The sequence below is a fragment of the Terrapene carolina genome, unplaced genomic scaffold (assembly GCF_002925995.2).
Source record: "Terrapene carolina triunguis isolate 2854851 unplaced genomic scaffold, T_m_triunguis-2.0 Scaffold97, whole genome shotgun sequence".
Classification (NCBI taxonomy): domain Eukaryota; kingdom Metazoa; phylum Chordata; order Testudines; family Emydidae; genus Terrapene; species Terrapene triunguis.
Window position 1 is genome coordinate 10,475,121 of NW_020664448.1, and position 21,415 is coordinate 10,496,535.

The 21,415-nt window shown below is 44.2% G+C and overlaps 1 protein-coding gene across 1 annotated transcript in view; it reads right to left on the reverse strand.

Moving 5' to 3' along the window:
• The window catches only part of SYTL2 (synaptotagmin like 2), a 55,642-nt gene that overhangs the window by 27,679 nt on the left and 6,548 nt on the right, over positions 1-21,415 (reverse strand). Inside the window, exons 2-6 of the mRNA XM_024194614.3 lie at positions 17,354-17,502; positions 12,230-12,365; positions 4,454-4,526; positions 3,135-3,237; positions 530-1,414 (exon numbers count right to left, since the gene is read on the reverse strand). Of these exons, the coding sequence (XP_024050382.1) occupies positions 530-1,414; positions 3,135-3,237; positions 4,454-4,526; positions 12,230-12,365; positions 17,354-17,502 (1,346 nt within the window). The remainder of the gene's footprint in view (positions 1-529; positions 1,415-3,134; positions 3,238-4,453; positions 4,527-12,229; positions 12,366-17,353; positions 17,503-21,415) is intronic.

Sequence of the window (21,415 nt, forward strand, 5' to 3'; positions counted from 1 at the left end):
AAAAAAAAAAAAAAAAAAAAAAAAAAAAAAAAAAAAAAAAAAAAAAGTCAATCAATAGAGCATATTCCCAAAGACTGAATGTTCAGACAATGCGTAGCATGTGGTTTAGTGTGTGAAACTAGTAAATTAGTAAGCAAGCAGAAATATTCTGGCTAATACAGAAAGCACTCTCTCTCATGATTGGAATATTAATGAGCAGAGTTATTTAAGACTGTTTTCAAAATTGTTAGAAGTATTGGGAGCATAAGCTTTCGTGGGTAAGAACCTCACTTCTTCAGATGCAAGTAATGGAAATTTCCAGGTATAAATCCTGCCTCTGGAGATTTCCATTACTTGCATCTGAAGAAGTGAGGTTCTTACCCACGAAAGCTTATGCTCCCAATACTTCTGTTAGTCTTAAAGGTGCCACAGGACCCTCTGTTGCTTTTTACAGATTCAGACTAACACGGCTACCCCTCTGATACTTCAAAATTGTTATTTACCCTTCTCAGTATTAACCCATTTGACTTGTGTTGTGTTGTTCTCTTACCAATAGTGTGTTTGGATGACTCCAAGTCAGGATTCGGGGACTGTTTGGATATGTTTTGAGACAACGTTTCATCAACAGTTTGCACGTCCTGGACATTTGGTGAGATATTACTGGAGGATTTCCTTGGAGTTACAGGTTCCATAGGAAGACTTGTCTTAAGCTGCAAGGTTTCATTAACTGGTAGGCTTGACCTGTTAGCATCAGAAGAATATGGTGCTGATGTGTCTTCTTGGGAGACATCTCTGTCTGTTGCATTAACATCTAAAGCAGAGGATTGGGAGCGTGGAGATTTTACAGGGAGCGTTTGTTCATTTTGAAGTGCATCTAACCTACTACTGTCATTTTCTGCATTCTTAACATAGTCTGATTCCAGTAAGTCAAACTCTCCTATATCTTTGCCATGGTGCAGCTGGGGGCTCTGAAGAGGTTGTTTTGTACCTATACTGGAAGAGAACCTGACCTGTTTTAGTCTTTCCAGTGAATTTTGTGAGGGGTCTTCTGCAGGAGGATTTGTCTCAGCTACTCTTTCGAGAACAGTTGAAGACGGCAAACCAGTCTTACTTTGATGGTCAAAGATCTGATTAACACGAAGAACTTCTGAATCAGTGGAGCTTGAACTTGAACTGCGTTTCAGAATGCCCCTCGGTGGTGTACCAGCACCACTAACCCAATCAGTCCTTTTAGCAGGTTTGGGAAAAGAACCATCTTTCTCCAGTATGGGATCTGTTATTTTGTAGATGACTTTTCTAGCTTTTGGTACAGGAGGCTGATCTGCAATTCTCTGTGACTCATCAGTTTGTTCTCCAGAAGCCTGCCTATGTTCCTCTGACCTACTGTTTAGTACGTTTCTCTTGGATTGGCTCTCCTTTGAAGGTGACAGTGTGTCTGCAAGACAAGACATGCATACAAGGGAAAGGGTAAAAACATACTGCAAAACAGATCTCAAGCTTAAGAACATGCATTTAGTCAAAGCATCAAGTGTTCTACACAGGAAAGACAAGGTGAAGACATTCTTGCAGCTGTAGGATGCAATGCAAGAAGACAAGACAACGTTAACAGTCAAAGCATTCAGCAGTATAAAAAGTACGCACTCTTGAAACAAATATATTGGAAAACTAATAGATTATCAAACTTTATATTAGATTTAACTTGTTTGTACTATAGAGTGCTGACTAATAGAACATTCCTACTGCAAAGAAACATAACGACTCAAAGTTAGAGCACAGTAAACCTTTAATCAACTCAGTTCTTATACAGCTCAATTATATTATCGTGTCTTGGGTTTGTGTTTTTATCAATTTTTGTAGACTGTTTTCAGGGTCAGATGGAACTAAGTAAAACCTAGTAAAACTTGCCCACTCTGGACAAGTATTTAAAAAAAATGCAAGTAGTATACGCTTGTCCTCTTCCCCCATTAACAAGCATTATGGCAGAAAGCAGGTCAGTAATTTTCATGCCTGGGCTGACAAACTCCCATTACAATTTTGCAAGACTGGATTAAGGTACATCATTTTCTAGCTCCTGTTTGGTTAGGAATGATATTTTGGGGAAGAGAGGAATCTAAAAAACAGAACTAAGGAAACAAGACTGGCAAAGATCATGGGGGGGGGGGTTCTCCTTCCTCTGCAGCATGGAGCACGGATCACTTGCAGGTTAAAACTAGTGTAAATAGTGGATTCTCTGTAACTTGAAGTCTTTAAATCATGATTTGAGGACTTCAGTAACTCAGCCAGAGATTAGGGGTCTGTTATAGATAGAAGTGGCTGGGTGAGGTTCTGTGACCTGCAATGTGCAGGATGTCACACTAGATGATCATGATGGTCCCTTCTGATCTTAAAGTCTATGAGTCTAAGAAACAATAGGGGGACGAGATCAAATGTTGGGACTCCAGCTTGATCCCCTGCCGCTGAGCAATAGCAGCAATGATTGGGACTGCTGCAAAGACAGAAAAGAGAATATCTTAAACTGCTCTCTTACTGCTAAATCACCAAGAGGCTTGTAGTATGGAAGTGGCCCTTCTCAGCTGGATGGCTACTGGAATGTCTACACTGCAGTCAGACACCTGCAGCTGGCCTGGGTCAGCTGACTCGGGCTAAGGGTCTGCTTAATTGCAGTATAAACATTCGGGCTTGGACATTAGGGTCGTACAGCTTGGGCACCAGCCCAAATGTCTAAACTACAGTTAAAGAGCCCCACAGCCTGAGCCCCATGAGTCCAAGTCAGCTGACCTGAGCCAGCTGTGGGTTTTTAATTGCAGCATAGACCTATCCTCGATGACCTAATGCAGGTTTAGGGTTGGAGTGTGGGCAGGGGAAAGGAGTAGACAGATCAGATTATTTGGGTGAAACATATTTTCTTAATATCTTCAGGGGGTCATATTTTTATACATGCAGATTTAAAATGAACAGCTTGAAGAACAGGCTGGAGACAGGCTCATAAAACAATAGGTAAAATTCTGCCATGTCCTGCTTTATTGCAGGATTTTAAAAAGATTTTCCCCCCTAGAAAATGTATTGTGTGAGAAAAGCGACAGTTAACTTGGTCACAATACCCCGAAGAATTTCAGAGTCCACAGAGGACATGTAGATTAAAAAAAATTATTTACCCTCATTTGACATCTGAGATAGGTCAGTTGTTCCGCTTTCTGAGTCCCTACTTTTTACGTTCTGTTCTGGTGCAGTGACGTCATTAAATGGATTTTTCCTTTGCTAGAAAAGAATGGACATATAATTTGAGTCATATGTTTAACAGCGTTAACAGAAACATGAAAACGCAGTGATTTCACCCCTGCAGAATAAGGTTTAAGCAGGGCTCTTATAAGACAGACGGAGGACATGGCAAAATAGTGAAGGTAAAGGATTGTCAGAAGGGCTTGGCCTAACTCTACTCCCTTTGAAGTCAGCAGGAACAGACTTAGGGCATTTGAAAACCCCACCTTTGTGAAGCAGGCTACATCTATACTTAAAACGGTACAGCAGCACAGCTGCAGCACACTTCACTAGAGACACTATAGCGACGGGCGGGATTCTCCCACTGTCGTGGTTAATCCACCTCCCCTCAAGGCGACAGTTCGCTCGACAGAAGAATTCTTTCATCAACCTAGCACTGTCTACACTGGGATTTACGTCAACTTATCTATGTCTCTTGGTGGATTTTTCACACCCCTGAGAGACATTGCTATGCGGATGTACATTTCCAGTGCAGACCAGCCCTTAGGGCTTGTCTACATTACTGCTTACATCAAATTTGTTGTATTAATTTAATTGGTTGTATTCATTTAGTAACTTAGGGCATTTACTTTATATTAACTTTATTTTAAAACTCTGCTATGTGGTAATAAGGAAAGCCTATGTTTCAAATATTAGTTAGTGGTTAGGATTAGAAGCAGAGTCTGCATTTTTGTTGCTTGGCAACCATATCTTTAAGAAAGTTAGTTTGTTGTTTGCTCTCTTCCTACTACAGATGTAATTTACGTTGCTCAGGGGTGTGAAAAAACCACCCCCGAGTGTCTTAAGTTTACATCGACTTAAAGTGCTGTCTACACTGTGCTATGTGGGAGGGAGACACTCTCCTGTGTCTTCACTAGATGCACTCTAGTGAAGACAAGCCCTTAGATAGCCTCATTTCTGCTACTGACTCCCAAAAGGGATTCAGACCTATGAGAAGATTCAATTGAAATTGGAACAAAGCAAAATGGAGTCAATTTTCTCGGGAGGGTGAAGAGGTTGCTATTGGCTACATATAGGTAAGGGATGAAGATTTTCTCTCTGCCACACAAACAGGCTGAACAGGAATCAATCCATCATTTTATACCTCAAGTTTTTATTCTTCTGTCCAAATTCTTCCTGGTTTTTAGTGGAGCGGCGAAGTGGCAAGGGAATAGCTTTAAAAAGGCCATCTCTAGCATACCAATGCTGAACCTACCTTTCCTGGTGACACAGCTACCTTCTTTGAGCTTTCCTGTGGTTTGTCTAAGGTTGCGTCCAGTGCATTAGAACTACAAGAGAACAACAAGTTGCTTAGCATGAAACCAGCACATTGCTTTAAGCCTGTAAAAATGAAAATTAAGCTGCCATACGCTTATAAAAAACAACATAAAAATGTGAGGTTCTTCTGTTCAATCTGTTCTCTTTGTTTATGGAAGACTGCCACTCTTGGCATAGATACTGTTCCATTCACCTGTTTGGTTTACCATCCCTACAACAGTTTATGTGCCTCATCTACTACATTTGAAGTCTTTGTTTCAGATAAAATATTACAGAATACCATTTTCAGAGCCAATATAAATTCATTAAACATGCTCTTGATTGATTGGTTGCACTATAGCTAAGGAGAAATTAAACAGCAAGGGATGGGAGAGCGGATTGTTTTTAGTAGTAATTTTTGAAGTATTGCTCATTCATAGGCAAAGATATTTTTAAAAAAATTAAGATTATCATCCCAGTCTGAGGTTATGTAACCAGGCCAGGGATATGAAGCAGCAGCTGTTTTCAGTAGGTGGAAGCAAACATGGATAAAGAGGTGTCTGCAGGGAGGTTTTGGGGCTGGCTCCCACTCACCACCCTGAGAGTGCACGCAGTCAGGGTGCCCCTGCACACACAGGGAGTGGAGGTGGGGCCCGGGAGCAAGGATCAGAGAGCGGAGTGGGGACTAAGTGGCTGCCCTGCAGGAGAGGGAGCAGCAGAGCTCCCAGCTCAGCACGGCCAGGGGAGGGATGACTCCCAATATCATGGCAGTCGGAAGCAGCTTCCCACCTGTCAGCTTTGCTCCCTGCTCTGGGCAAGCTCTGCACAGAAGCAAGGAGAAGCTGCTGCTGTGAGGAGCAGGAAGGGTGAGCACCCTCAGCCAGGCAGTAATGGCACTTCCGGCTGCTGTGCTGGCTGAGTTCCTGGTAGCGGGAACTCAGATACATCCGGCGGACTCCCGAGACCCGAGTCAACCAGGGCCACGTGCAAGCAGGAAAGCAATAGGACTCGGACCCTAGGTTCCAGCTTAACATGGGCCTGGACCCTCCAACCCTTCAGGATGCAGGGACCCTAAGTCCAAGCCTTAGGTTAGCACAATGGGTGTGGATGCAAGGGAGGTTACGCTTGAGCCCAGGTTTACACTGCTGTGTAGATATACCCACAGAAAGTTAGGGACAGTGCTGGGTGGAGCAAGAGTCCAGCTCCCCTGCCATTATCAACCTATCAAGTCATTTTGGTAACATGTTCAGGTAACACTATGGCGGTGGTCACCAACTGGTGGATCGCGATCGACTGGTCGATCCTAGAGACTCCCAATCGATCGCCATCTCTGGCCGCTAAAAGTCTGGTGGTGCAGTGGGGCTGCCGCTAAGGCAGGCTCCCTGCCTGCCCCGGCCCTATGCCGCTCCTGGAAGCGGCCAGCACGCCCCCAGGGCCCCAGGGGAGGGCAGCGGTCTCCATACACTGCTCCTGTCTGCAAGCACCGCCCCCACAGCTCCCATTGGCCAGGAACGGGGAACTGTGGCCAATGGGAGCTGCAGGGGCGGTGCCTGCAGAGAGGGGCAGCGCGTTGAGCCACATGCCCGCCCCCAGGGGCCGCAGGAGCACATTGGCCCCTTCTGGGAGCTGCGTGAGGCAGGAAGCCTGCATTAGCCCCGCTGTGCTGCCGACTGGGAGCTGAGGTAAGTGCCACCCAGCAGGAACCCACTCCCCAACTCCTAGCCCTGAGCCCCCTCCCAGAGTCAGCACCCCATGCCCCCTCCTGCACCCTGAACCCCCTCCTGCACCCCCAAACCTTTTCCCCAGACCTAAGCCCCCTCCCAGAGCCAGTATCCCATACCCCCTCCTTCACCCCAACACTCTGCCCCAGCCCAGAGCCCCCTCCTGCACCCAAACTCCTCTCAGAGCCTACACCCTGCACCCCCTCCTGCACCCTAGCCCCCTACCCCAGGCTCAGCCCAGAGCCCCCTCCCACACTGCAAACCCCTCGGCCCCATCCCAGAGCCTGCACCCCCTCCCGAACCCCAACCTCCTGCCCCAGCCCGGTGAAAGTGAGTGAGGGTGGGGGAGAGCGAGCGACAGAGAGGGGGGAATGGAATGAGTGGGACAGGGCTTCATGGAAGAGGTGGGGCCTCAGGGAAGAGGCGGGGTAGATCCTGGGTTGCATTTAAATTCAAGAAGTGATCTTGTGCTTAGAAAGGTTGGAGACCACTGTGCTATGGTAAAAGCAATAAAATGCCTACAGATGGAGAGCAGAGGAAGAGAGAAGGGGCTTATAGGAGGAAGGTTATAAGAGGAAAAGATTTCCTTATTCTACCTGATTTTGTACCTCCACCATAGAGCAGACCCTAGAGGGACAAAAGTGGGACTTAGTCACAGAAGGTGGACAAAGGTTTGGAAAACAGGTTGTAGGGCACAATCCTAAAATGGCAGGAGATTGACTAGACAACCTTGTTAGGCGGTCTTTTCCCGTCTTTAAACTTCTATGAAACTATGGCAATGGCTCAAATCCAACCCAGGTCAGTAGCAAATGTGTTAGTCCCTGTGAATTAGTCCCTGTCACCCTCACAAGAAACATCCCAGAATTGGGGTGCCGTTTGCTGGCAGGCTCAGCAGATAGGTCAAGGATTGAGAGGGCACAAAGCAAACTCATCTGACCTTAGAGGTGAGTCCTCCAAAATCAGAGATAGGCCACAATGGCAAGTGTATGTGGGGAAGTCTCAACTGCTGCTGCTAATGCTGTACCTGTTAAATGGATAAGCAGAAGATCTAGCCCCTTTCGTACATACTAAAGCCATTTGCATTTTAAGAATAAATTTTGGGGCAGCTGATTTGCATGTAAGAGACTCTAGGATTAATGTTCGCAGACAGTGTTATTTATCAGCCGAGAGAGCCTTTTCAGGATTAAGAAATTGATTTTTTTTACACAATGATTCAGAACATAGAAGGGAGAACCTGGACTCTGCCCTTCCTTAGGTGGCATATTTTACACTCTCAATCTACAGATGGAATGTATCGTCAGACAGAGAAAATATTGACAGATTGAGTCAGTTGTTCTGTTGAAATTCCTTCTGTGGAAGGTTACACCCCCAAAAACACACTTCACACACCCAGCTCACAAAGGTTATGATATGCAAGAGAAAGTATCATGGGAATTTAAATACCAAGACAAGCACTGGTTTCAGCTTGGTTATTGGAATTAGTCATTAAAGAGAAAAAAAAGGAGCACCACCCTACAGCTTAAGTGTCCAAACCTAAAGAGCCATATTCTGCTCTTATTAAGTCCAGACTAGACCTGAAGTAACGCCGCTGACTCTGATGTGTTCACTAGTCTGAGAGCAGAATTTGGCCCTCGGTCCTTATACAGGGAGTTCTCCCAATGAAAAGGGTTGATCCTTCCTAAGTCATTCATGGTCATAAGTGCAGTTTGTCTCAATAATAGGAATCAAAAATAAGATTTAGGGATTTTGCTTTTACATTTCCCACCTACATCTCCCCCAGATATGCTCAGGGCCAGATCCTGAAGTCAACAATTGTTTTGCCTATGTAAAGACTGAAGACCAGGCCTGTAGCCTGCACCATTCTCCACGCAAAAAATTGTGATTGCTATCATTAAAGAGTAGCAGCATTTTCAAAAGCACCCTAGCAACTGAGGAGCCTAAGTCCCATTGGCTATCAGTCACACTTTAGCTAAATGCCTACGCTACTTTTGAAAACGGCTCTGGTGTTTTTGAAACGTTTATCCCATTATCCTGCAAAGAGACTCCAAAATTACACTAGGTTCACATTTCTGATGTGAACCGTCAGTTGCCCCTTCCTTCCATGCTGAAATACATAGAAAGAACACGTCTTCAAGGATCTATTGTCTTTGAAGACTGAACCAAATGCTTCCGGTGTACAGGTTTGCCCCTCCTGGCACCTTGGCTAGGCTGCTAATCCAGCAGGTCCTGGAATCAGCTTTTCCCAGCTGCTATTGATCAACTCTTGCCATTAGGAGTGGGCACACAGCCAGGTCAGAACAGTACTTCAGAAGAAGTCCACCCTACATGGGATAGAAAAAAAGGCTGTCTTTAAAGGGTTGGTCTCTCCCTGCATTTCCCCCAAATCAATGTTGTGTGCTCACCTCATATATAGTAAAAATAAAAACCTTGGGTGAGAGTTTGAGGGTACGTCTACACTTACTTCCTGGTTCGGCGGCAGGCAATCGATCTTCTGGGATCGATTTATCGCGTCTTGTCTAGACGCGATGAATCGATCCCGGAAGTGCTCGCCGTCGACGCCGGTACTCCAGCTCGGCGAGAGGAGTACGCGGCATCGACGGGGGAGCCTGCCTGCCGCGTCTGGACCCGTGGTAAGTTCGGACTAAGGTACTTCGAATTCAGCTACGTTATTAACGTAGCTGAATTTGCATACCTTAGTCCGAAGTGGGGGGTTAGTGTGGACCAGGCCTAAGTGATGTAGTGCAGTTCTAGCACTGCTACTTTCCCTTGCTTTAGCCGCATATTTTGGAGGGCAGGAGTTGGTGTTTGCATGTATGTTACATAAATGTGTAATTAAATACTGGGCTTTGGCCTATCTATTGCAATTCATTCTCTGGGTTCTGTCTCCAAACACTTCCATTAGCCATTCTGTACTGTATAAGTTTGCTTTAGAAGTGGCATCATGATGTGGGAGCTAGAAAACCTTGAATTCTAGTCCAGTCTCTGAAATCAGCTGTAATACACAACAATTGAAAAATGGAAGGTGCTATTCAAGTGCTGAGTATTATAACTAGTTCAACTGCTGTGTGAATTGGATGGCTCTCTCTAGCCAGTGGAACTGCAGTGTAAATAGGAATTACAGGCCTATGTTCCCCACTGAAGGACACAGGGCAAGGGCAAGTTCCATTACTCTGAAAGTGTCTAAAACTCTGACATTTTCTGACATGGCTGGAGCAGTAAACGGGAAACCGATACGGGTTGTAAAATTTATTCAGCTTCACACTAGTTTGGAACTATGACCTGAAATAAAAAGGTCATTAAGATCTCCCCCTACCCCTGCAGAAAAACAATATGTGAACCAGTTACAGCTGCTTTCAGAACTAGCCCTTTACATCCATACAGAAAGACAAAAGAAAACTAAATACCATAGTTTGTTGCAATGAGCATTTAGGGGGAAACCTATAGCTTTTAAAAAAAAATGTTGAGATAGCAGCTTACTTGCTTAAAAAAGAAAAAAAAAAGCTACTTAAGTTTGACATATCACCAAATATTGTTAGAGTGTCTCCTGGCAGTTTCTTGCCAAAAGTCTGTCCTTTCAATCAGTCCCAGAGCAGGTACCTGACCAATAAGTGATTCACATTGTGATGGTACAAGTAGTTCTGCACAAGGCTTTTGTTGGTTTCAGAATATAGTTTTGCTTTCCAGGATCACTGTACAATTAACAGAAGTGGGCTACACAGGTTAGCATTTGAGAAGTTGTGGAATAAGCTTTTATGATTAAACAACATGAAAAGGAAAAGCAACAGCTATCCAGTACTCTCCATAAGTGATAAATAATTTGTTATTCATCTTTTAATGCTATGAACCAACTGAAGAAAACTAATTACAGTAGCTAACAATGTCAATTTTAGCAGCAGCCTTCAATACGTCTCTTAGTTATCACCACTGTTAAACTTAAATTATTGGAGGAGAATTGCTGTTGCAAAGCAGCTCTGGCATTATCATTCCTCACATTTATTTGACCCTTTTCAGTCTGGTTTTAGGTCTGGGTACGACACAGACTGTTCTGGTTTCACTGGACAACGATCTCCTTTTGGAGACAGGCAAAGATCAGGTATCTGTGCTGAATGTGTTAGACCCATCAGCAACCTTTGATGCCACTGACCACTTGGGCTGACACCATATCTGCAGGCCATGAAAGTGGGAGATGGAGCTGCACTTGAACAACTGTTCTTTTCAGAATTCTATTCTGTAATCTCTCTCGTTTAATGTGTAGCTGAGGCTGCTAGCAGATACAGACGGTTTGGGCTGCAGTGTCATCATCAGACAGATACTCAGCTTTACATATTTTTCCATTGGACCCAGTCAATACAATCTCTCAGTTGGCCCAATCTCTAGGATTAAAACGAACTGTTTGAAGATCAACCCAGAGTAGATTAAGGGAACATTGAGCGTGAAGGGGAAACAGACACAGATAAAATTGCTTGCTCATTGTGACAACTGGTCAACGGTATAACCAGGAATAGAACCAGGGTCTCCTGAGTCTCAAGTCCAGCATCCTACCCACTGAGCCACGCTGGAGGTAATAGCTGCCCTTTCAATTGACAGACTATGCTCACCTTTGGTGACTTTGGTTCCCAGCCTAGAGGTTTTGTTGGTTCCTCAGCTGTTTCTGGAGGATCAATGTACAAGTGGCAGGCAAGAGCAATTTTTTCTATTTGTGCTTAGCTTCAAGATTGCCACCTTTCTTTTCAAATGGAGACCTCTAAAGCAGTAGTCCCCACCCTCCCCCCCCCAATCTATGCTTCCCCCCCGGAGCTGGGCCATGGACGGGGTAAGGGGGCTGAGGCCACAGCTGGGGGCAGGGACAGGAGTGGAGCTGGGTGGTACTCCCTCTCCGCCCCTCCACAGGGGCTGGCCAGGCCCCAGTCACACACACCTCCGAACGTTCCTCTGCGCCCCACCATTTGGGGACCTCTGCTCTACAGCTTTCCATGCTCCTGTCACCTCTGAACTGGATTACTGCACTCTGTGCGTGTCTCACAACGAGAGTATATTTCACTTTCACTCTAATGATCGTTCCAATTCATTTCCAGCTATAAATGGAATAGGTGGAGACGCTTATAAATAAATAAATAAATAAATAAATAAAAATCAGACACGCCCCAAAACCTATAAAGTCCTCAATAGGTCAGGTCCTGGGCACCTCCGAGCCCACCTCTCTCCAGGCTTTACCATGCCAGCTGAAATTATCTGGGATTCTCAACCTAACTGTGTCTAATTTTTTGAATGTCTCGAACAGGATGTTCTCAGTGAAAGCAAATCTATCCTGGGAATTGCTTCACCATTTGTCCAGAAGTCTCAGGGGGGTAGCATCAGATTGCTTCCCAAATGAGTATCCTAAACTCTTGGTCTAGTTCCAAGTTTGCTCACAGTCATGCTAGCAGCACCAAAGTAACAGGAAACTGCTCTCAATTATGCCACCTCCTCCTATCTGTTACACTCAATGGAAAAATCCAGTGGCTGCTACCCTGCTATTTGTGGCTGCCAGGACCTTAGCACCTCTGTTTGGCCCATTATCCTAACTGGAGAATGGAAGATCCCGGAGTCATTTCTGGAAATCAAGCCAGACTGCATACATCCAAGGCAGCTTTCAGTCTCCACCTGTGCTATGGTGTGTGATTACATGAACATGTGTGAGGCGGTGTTTTATAAACCCCTGGCCTGTCTCCTCAGAGTCAAAGTTTCCAAATATGGCTGTCCTGGTGCTTCCGGGAACATCTGAATGCACAAAGCCATGACATGTCAAGCTACTGCAGATGTGAATTTCCAGGCCAGTCTGAGTAAGTGCTGGCAGACCATTGCAATTTGATGACAATGTTATGTTTTCAGGGCTTGAAAGTCCCCTTGCATTAAATGGCAGAAATATTTACATGAAATGCTGAAAAAGGAAACACACAAGTCACAAACTATACTCAGCCCTAAGTAATACACAAAAAGTCAAATTACTGACTCCATCTCAGAGAACATCTTACCTTTGATTGGATTTCACTTCCCCTTCTTCTGTCTCTTCCCTGATACCAGATAGCTCTGCTGGGACAGAAACTTCCTTATTGACATTGTTCAGCCAACTGTTCTTTGTTTTGTCTGATTTGTTCTGACTCCGCTCAGCTAAAATAGGAAACAAGACCAAAGTTATCTCCCATTATGTTCATGCAGGTTTCCACTGCAGGTAAATACAGGCAAGCAGTTCCAATAGGTTTCAAACTTATTTCACAAACACACTGTGCTACAGTTACAGGTCAGGGTACATCGAGACATCTAGAGTAAATAAGTGTGTGGGGTTCTCATTTTAACATCCCCAATTACAACATTCCACTGCACCAAGAGTCCTAAATGTTAAAGCAATTCTAATTTGTAAAATATCCTGCAACCAATGAATTAGCAGTGGTGTTCTTGTATTTCTTACAGCAGCTAAATGCCCATTGAATGTAATGTCAGTACAATGAGGAATCTTAACTCCACAATATTTGGTGGTCAAATGAAAAGGAGAGTTCTGTAAAACATGGGTTCTCAATGAACATGTATCAAGGTGGCAGGACCAGTTTGCCCCCTTCCTTGATTTTAACAAATAGGGAGGAACTCGTTGAGAATTTGAAAGAAGAAGGCAGCTTGGGTGAAAATGGTCATGAAATCAGAGTTTGCAATTCTAAGGAAAGGTAGAAGAGAGTACACCAAAATAGAGACAATGGATTTCAGGAAGGTGGATTTTCGTAAGCTCAAAGAGCTGATAGGTAAGGTCCCATGGGAATCAAGACTGAGGGGAAAAAACAACTGAGGAATGTTGGCAGTTTTTCAAAGGGACGTTATTAAGGGCCCAAAAGCAAGCTATTCCGCTGGTTAGGAAAGATAGAAAATGTGGCAAAAGACCACCTTGGCTTAACCACGAGATCTTGCATGCAGGGCCGGCTCCAGGCACCAGCTTCTCAAGCAGGTGCTTGGGGCGGCCGTTCCGGACAGGGGCGGCAGTTCCAGGTATTCGGCGGCATTCGGTGGACGGTCCCTCACTCCGCCTGGGAGTGAAGGACCTCCCGCCAAATTGTCGCCGCAGAACGCGATCGCGGCTTTTTTTAGATCGCGATCGCGGCTTTTTTTTTTTTTTTTTTGGCTGCTTGAGGCGGCCAAAACCCTGGAGCCGGCCCTGCTTGCATGATCTAAAAAATAAAAAGGAATCATATAAAAAATGGAAACTAGGACAGATTACGAAGGATGAATATAGGCAAACAACACAGGAATGCAGGGGCAAGATTAGCAAGGCAAAGGCACAAAATGAGCTCAAACTAGCTACAGGAATAAAGGGAAACAAGAAGACGTTTTATCAATACATTATAAGCAAGAGGAAGACCAAAGACAGGGTAGGCCCACTGCTCAGTGAAGAGGGAGAAACAGTAACAGGAAACTTGGAAATGGCAGAGATGCTTAATGACTTCTTTGTTTCGGTCTTCACCGAGAAGTCTGAAGGAATGCCTAACATAGTGAATGCTAATGGGAAAGGGGTAGGTTTAGCAGATAAAATAAAAAAAGAACAAGTTAAAAATCATTTAGAAGTGTTAGATGCCTGCAAGTCACCAGGGCCTGATGAAATGCATCCTAGAATACTCAAGGAGCTAATAGAGGAGGTATCTGAGCCTCTAGCTATTATCTTTGGAAAATCATGGGAGACGGGAGAGATTCCAGAAGACTGGAAAAGGGCAAATATAGTGCCCATCTATAAAAAGGGAAATAAAAACCACCCAGGAAACTACAGACCAGTTAGTTTAACTTCTGTGCCAGGGAAGATAATGGAGCAAATAATTAAGGAAATCATCTGCAAACACTTGGAAGGTGGTAAGGTGATAGGGAATAGCCAGCATGGATTTGTAAAGAACAAATCGTGTCAAACCAATCTGATAGCTTTCTTTGATAGGATAACGAGTCTTGTGGATAAGGGAGAAGCGGTGGATGTGGTATACCTAGACTTTAGTAAGGCATTTGATACGATCTCGCATGATATTCTTATCGATAAACTAGGCAAATACAATTTAGATGGGGCTACTATAAGGTGGGTGCATAACTGGCTGGATAACCGTACTCAGAGAGTTGTTATTAATGGTTCCCAATCCTGCTGGAAAGGTATAACGAGTGGGGTTCCGCAGGGGTCTGTTTTGGGACCGGCTCTGTTCAATATCTTCATTAACGACTTAGATATTGGCATAGAAAGTACGCATATTAAGTTTGCAGATGATACCAAACTGGGAGGGATTGCAACTGCTTTGGAGGACAGGGTCATAATTCAAAATCATCTGGACAAATTGGAGAAATGGTCTGAGGTCAACAGGATGAAGTTTAACAAAGACAAATGCAAAGTGCTCCACTTAGGAAGGAAAAATCAGTTTCACACATACAGAATGGGAAGAGACTGTCTAGGAAGGAGTACGGCAGAAAGGGATCTAGGGGTTATAGTGGACCACAAGCTAAATATGAGTCAACAGTGTGATGCTCTTGCAAAAAAAGCAAACATGATTCTGGGATGTATTAACAGGTGTGTTGTGAGCAAGACACGAGAAGTCATTCTTCCACTCTACTCTGCTCTGGTTAGGCCTCAGCTGGAGTATTGTGTCCAATTTTGGGCACCGCATTTCAAGAAAGATGTGAAGAAATTGGAGAGGGTCCCAGAGAAGAGCAACAAGAATGATTAAAGGTCTTGAGAACATGACCTATGAAGGAAGGCTGAAAGAATTGGGTTTGTTTAGTTTGGAAAAGAGAAGACAGAGGGGACATGATAGCAGTTTTCAGGTATCTAAAAGGGTGTCATAAGGAGGAGGGAGAAAACTTGTTCACCTTAGCCTCTAAGGATAGAACAAGAAGCAATGGACTTAAACTGCAGCAAGGGAGGTTTAGGTTGGACATTCAGGGTGGTTAAACACTGGAATAAATTGCCTAGGGAGATTGTGGAATCTCCATCTCTGCAGATATTTAAGAGTAGGTTAAATAAATGTCTATCAGGGATGGTCTAGACAGTATTTGGTCCTGCCATGAGGGCAGGGGACTGGACTCGATGACCTCTCGAGGTCCCTTCCAGTCCTAGAATCTATGAATCTATATTGCAAAATTGGAGGGGGTTCTGGAACCCCAGCTAATTGGTGTGTTTGGGAGGGGTGGGGGAGGAGGTTGTCCCTGGATGGCAACTACAGAGAACCACTGCAATAGAAGAAATATAAACTAGTATGTGAAAACTTGAATGGTGATCATACATTTGAGTTTGGTTTTGTTTGGTTGGGCTTTTTTTTTTTTGAGGGGAGGAGAAATCCTACTTTGCTGAAGTCACAAAACATTCCATGAAGTTTTTGAAACATTTTTGTATGGCCTTCTGTTGCCTTCTATACTTCCGCAGTACTCCTGAAAATAAGATTAATTCTCAGTGTGCAGAAATAGAAGTGCCACATTCAGGTGTACATTTTCACAGAGCATTGCTGTGAGGGAAATTGTTTAATCACCTTATGAGTCATTGGAGCTAAACAATTCCGTGTAGTTTACAAGTCAGATTTAAGCCAGTTTTGAATGTCCTTGCCTGTTCAAGTAATTGCATGCTTGAGAATAAATGATTGCTCCTTCAAGTTGCATGGTGGCCAACACATAACTCTGTTAGACAGAGAAACTCTTTACCAAGAGCTTAAACACACAATCTGAAATGTTCTGGACTATCAGTTCATCAGTTCTAAATTAGGAAGAACGAAAAGAGGTTTCTTCTTGCCCATTTCTGGTCCCCGTATTTCTCTTTGTTTTAGGCCTTCTTTTGTTCACATAGACAGACAAGAGTACTTTTCAAAGTGATCAGGCTACCACTAACCAAACATGATCTCCATATTTGATTCTACACTTGCACTAAGGATAGGTGAATCAGTTTAATAAGAATTAAGGCAGGATAATTCACAAACATTCACAGGCAGTTCAGAAACAGGGATGAGTTTTAGTTATACAAGCCTTACAATTTGCTACTTTGAAGTTTATCCATGGAACTGACATGGGTAAATTTTCTAGCAAAGCAAATTACTTTACTTAAGCACACAGACTAATCATAAATAGAATCCACACTAAGAATAAGGGTCACAAGTTCCATCAAACACTGACAACAACAGTACCTTATTTTTACAGGTTCTCTCAAAAACAGAAAGATGTACTAAACTCTATTAATTACAGAAATAATCTTCCAATGCTCAGAGCTGTTTTCATAATAAAAATTACATGAGAAAAGATATAGACCCTTATGCATACACTAGTAACTAATAAAATTTTGGGGACTTGCATTGCATGATCAGATGAACATAGCCACTTTACTAACAAACACAGTACTTCCTTTTGCCACAGGGATGTTACCCCATGAATAGCTGCTTCAAATGGAATTCAGTACCTGATTGCTCATCTCTGATCACCGACCACAAATAAAAAGCACCAGACTTCAGGGGTCTCAAGTTGAGCACCCAAAATCTGGGGCATCCCAAATCAGAGGTCGTCTGAGCCCTTATGACATGCTCAGGGTCACACAAGGAGCCATCGGCAGAGCTGGGAACAGAACCCCGGTGAAAGGGTCCAATTCCGTAAGCACAAGACAATCCTTCCCATCTACCTTTGTAGTTAGTATTAACAGAATGTATTGAAAGAAGAGTGTACTTCACACAATAAACACAAACATATCTCTTCTACCCCAATTCTTGCTCAGGAGAAGATTGCATTATTTTTGTACAGCACCTTCAAAGATGCACCTTCTTAGGTGCGCTAACTAAGGCTACGTCTTCACTACCCGCCGATCCGGCGGGTAGCAATCGGTTTATCGGGGATCGACTTACCGCGTCTCGTGAGGACGCGGTAAAATCGATCCCTGATGGCTCTACCGTCGACTCCGGAACTCCACCTCGACAAGAGGCGGTAGCAGAGTCGGCGGCAGCGCGGCAGCGGTCGACTTTCCCGCGTCCTCACCGCCAGGTAAGCCGACCTAAAATACGCAACTTCAGCTACGGTATTCACGTAGCTGAAGTTGCGTATCTTAGGTCGGAAGTCCGCTGTAGTGTAGACCTAGCCTAAGAGGACATCACTATACAGGATCCCTGAAATAAACGTACCTTTTGTTGTGGGTTTCCTTCTTATCGATGCTCTAATGATATCTGCTCCGTGTATTTTATCTCTGTGCCTCTTTGACTTTGCTTCATAAAACCACTGCCCGCTCATATTCTTTAGCTGATTGTCATTCTGAATTTTTTCTGGTAAATGCCTGCAAAAGGGGAAAAGATTGCACTTATTTGTGTGAATAAAATAATGTCAGCCACAGTACCGGTAGCTGTGGATAGGAAATACTAGCTCAGATAAGAATGACCAAACCTTTGGTGGTTGGGGCTGGAGGGGAGAGGGAAGGAAGGAAGGAAAAAGGGGCCACTGGCTCTCATCAGTACTGAAGGCTATACAATAGATGAGAAATATACAGCAGTGGTATTAAAAAGCTAACAGTCAGTTTTCCTGCTGCTTCATTCCTCTTCCTACTCCTATTAGATTAGGCAGAACGTCTGCTTTAAAGATGCAGTAGTCATAGGTTCACTCATGAAATCCTTGCTCAGTCTTTCCTCAAGCAGAAGAGTTGAATTAGCCTATTCCGTGATGACCATGGCTGCAATGCCATTGTATACTCCTGTTATGATTAATGAGAGGAAAGTAACTGGTCAGAGAATACAAAGATGGGGCACTGTATAAACAAAAAGGCCAAGCACCTAACCTTTACTATTGTATATACGTTTCTCACTGCACCCATTACTGAAGTGCCATCATCACTCTAGTAGTGGGCAGCAGCCAGGTGAACTGACACTTAGCACAGTGGTCAGAAGCAAAAGAGAAGAAATGTCTTGGCTGGGGCCCTGAGGCCATCTCTCTATTCACGAGAAGAGCGTCATGAAAACTCTTAAGTATGTATAAAGCAGATGAGGGTAAAGCCTTGTCCAGAAGACTTTTAACCTATACATTCTGGTTCTTGATCTTGGAAAGTTTAAGGACTGCATTGACCCTGCTGGGGTTCAGTTTGAGGAATTTGTTGCCTCACTCAACACTAGATTTAAGGAAAGGCAGCAGCAAGGAACAAAAAAAAGTGTCTTTTTGTTCTTTTGAACTAAACAAGCTTGCACACCTTTATGCTGCCCTTCCCTGTAAGCTCCATCATCATAGCCCTGTTCTCTGCAATTATCAAATGTCTGGATAACTCCTGAAGAATCTCATCCGACAGAGCCTTTCCAGTAGCCTCCTGCACATTCAGAAATGACGGGAAGTGCTCTTCAATATTGACTTCTGTCTCTTGGATCTTAACATACCTCAAAATGAGACACATTTGTTCCGCGTGACTATCAGATATGATGTCCAAAATAATGGATTAATATTTCATCTTATGTTGTTAATAATTGTACCTGTTACCTTTTGAGATAACTTCAAAATAATATTTTGTATTGCTGGGCTCAGGGCCGGCTCCAGCCACCAGCCTGGCAAGCAGGTGCTTGGGGCGGCCACTCCGGAGAGGGGCGGCACGTCCAGCTATTCGGCGGCAATTCGGCGGACGGTCCCTCACTCCCGCTCAGAGCGAAGGACCTCCCGCCGAATTGCCGCCGCAGATCGCGATCATGGCTTTTTTTTTTTTTTTTTTGGCTGTTTGTGGCGGCCAAAACCCTGGAGCCGGCCTTGGCTGGGCTTAAGTAGTTGTGTCTTCCTTCTTTAGTGAAGAACCATCTTACATGTTCCCATCATCACAGGCTCAGATTTAGCCATTAACTCGACTTGGCCTAAGAAGTTTCCATTTCCACACTTAAGTTTTTCCATTTATTCACAAAACGCTAGGTTCCCTTCAGCTAAGTGAAGAACAATGGCCGCAATTATTTCAAATACACCTTGCAAGTGTTGTCTCTCAATTTCAAGCAATGATTGTGAAGTCTGGTTAATTACAGATTAAGTTTTCAGTCACAGTTTCAGTTCTCTCCACTTCACCATATTTCCAGTGTGAACATGGCTTTTCTCATGAGTTTCAAGAGTTTTGTGGCTATATCGCCATTCCCGTAAGCCGCCACCAATCATCATAATACAACAAGAGGACATTCAACTAAATTGAAAGGCAATATAACATATACTTAATTGAAAGGCAACTTTTTACACTCCCCCTAGGGTAAGGGCTGTGAGGCCTTTGCTCTCTCTGATCTAGTGATCTTGACAGGGGACTCGGAGCATTGCAGTCCAAACCAGACATAATAAAATTCCTTATTAAGTTTGTTAGTCTTTAAAATCAAAGAGCATTCATACGCACTGTGCACCTAATTTTAAATAGCAGCACAACATGTAGCAAGTACCTGCAACTGTAAAGCAGAAAGGCAAAACCTCACCCCCAGCAGTGCATGTACAATCTCTGTTGCTTCGAGTTGGGTTGGGGGGTTTCTCAACCAGTCATGGCTATGGAATATACCAGCTCTGTAGGGAACAGAGTGTATGTGCCTAAGGAGTTCAACCACCGTGTGTCTTCTCTTCTTCTGTTTATGTCACATCTGCAGTAGCACTTTGAGCATGCAAAGGACCATATAATTCCAAGTATGCCATAACTGCACTACATTTGGTCTGCGCTACATCAATCGAAATTGCCTTGAAACTACAGACTGGATCTGAGGCCCCCTGAAGCTGCAGGGTTTGCAGGATGGGTTGCTACAGCACTGCCTCCACGGTCAGACTTGTGACATGGATTTCATAGCCTTTAAAGCCAGAAGGGTCCATTAGGTATTCCATCCACTTACTCCTGTACTGAATCCAATAACTTGTGTTTGGCTAAAGCACAACTTCCAGAAAGGCATCCAGTCTTGGTGAGAAGACTTCAAGAAATGGAGAATCCACCACTTTCCTTGATAGTTTGTTCCAACGTTGATAACCCTCCCTATTAAAAATTTGGGCCTTATTTCTAATTTGAATTTGTCTGGCTTTAACCCCCAATCATCGGTTCTCATCACAGCTTCCAGACATTGATGCTTCATGCTAGTAGGGCAACGTGGGGAAGTTTGCCCTGGCACTGCCCGTGCTATGGCTGCTCTGTGGCTCACTGGATTTCCACCTCGGGGGCTGTCAGTCTGGCCCGTTATAAAAGTACTAAATTCACATCCAAATGAGTCTGTTCCAGACCCACTGTGCTTTATCTGCCAGCTACGATGTGATACTCCCTTGCATATGTGTGACCAGTCACAAGGGAACACAGCTACGTCAGTTAGGGTGAATGAGAATCCAAGTTTACTAATCTAGGGCTTTTTTTTTTTTTTAAATTTGCATTTGTGTGTGTCTGTCACATGAATTGGAGGCATTTTAAGTTCTGTATAGCAGCCTGCCCAACAATAGGATTCCTAGCAGGGTCACCCTGTTTCTATGAATGGGGCTTTATGGAACATAAAGCACGCTACTGTGAGCACTTCCGGAGATCTGCTTTCTTCTCCCTACAGGCATGTAACTCAGTATTAATGTGAGTTACTCATGTACATGCTAGGACATCAACATGGGGACCAATACCAAGGAGAGCTAGTGGAGAGACATTTGGGCGAGTTAACACAAGGCTGAACTAGATTCAACCAGCCTGGTTCTAATCACACTCTGTTTACTCCACCCTGTGACACATCCTTTAGCGAGTGATCTCACAGAACAGGCAGTGAAAAAAGAAACCACCATCCCATTCTACAAGTGTGCAAAATGCAGGCCTTCCAGCCAAACTGAGTCCATATAGCCATCATATGCAGAACTAGGATAACCCCTCCTATAACCAAGGACTAAGATAACCAGTGGAAGTTTTAGGTTGTTGGTGAGATTAACACAAGAGGCTCCTAGTCTATTCAGGGAATACAAGTACAAGCAACTAGGATCATGGTGTGACGGGTTGGATCACAGAAACCCCTTTGAGGTTGCCAACTGATGTGCCAAGACTACTTCTGCCCCCGCTTTCCCTGCCAGCTTGGGACTCCAGCACCCTGTCTTGCTGAGCCAGACACGGCCAGTCTGCTCCAACACAGACCCAGGGTCTAAACCACGTGCCCCAAAGCTGCAGACTTAACTGAAAGCAACTTAAGACGTGTTCCTGTCTTTAACACTCAGATGCCCAACTCCCAGTGGGGTCCAAACCCCAAATAAATCCGTTT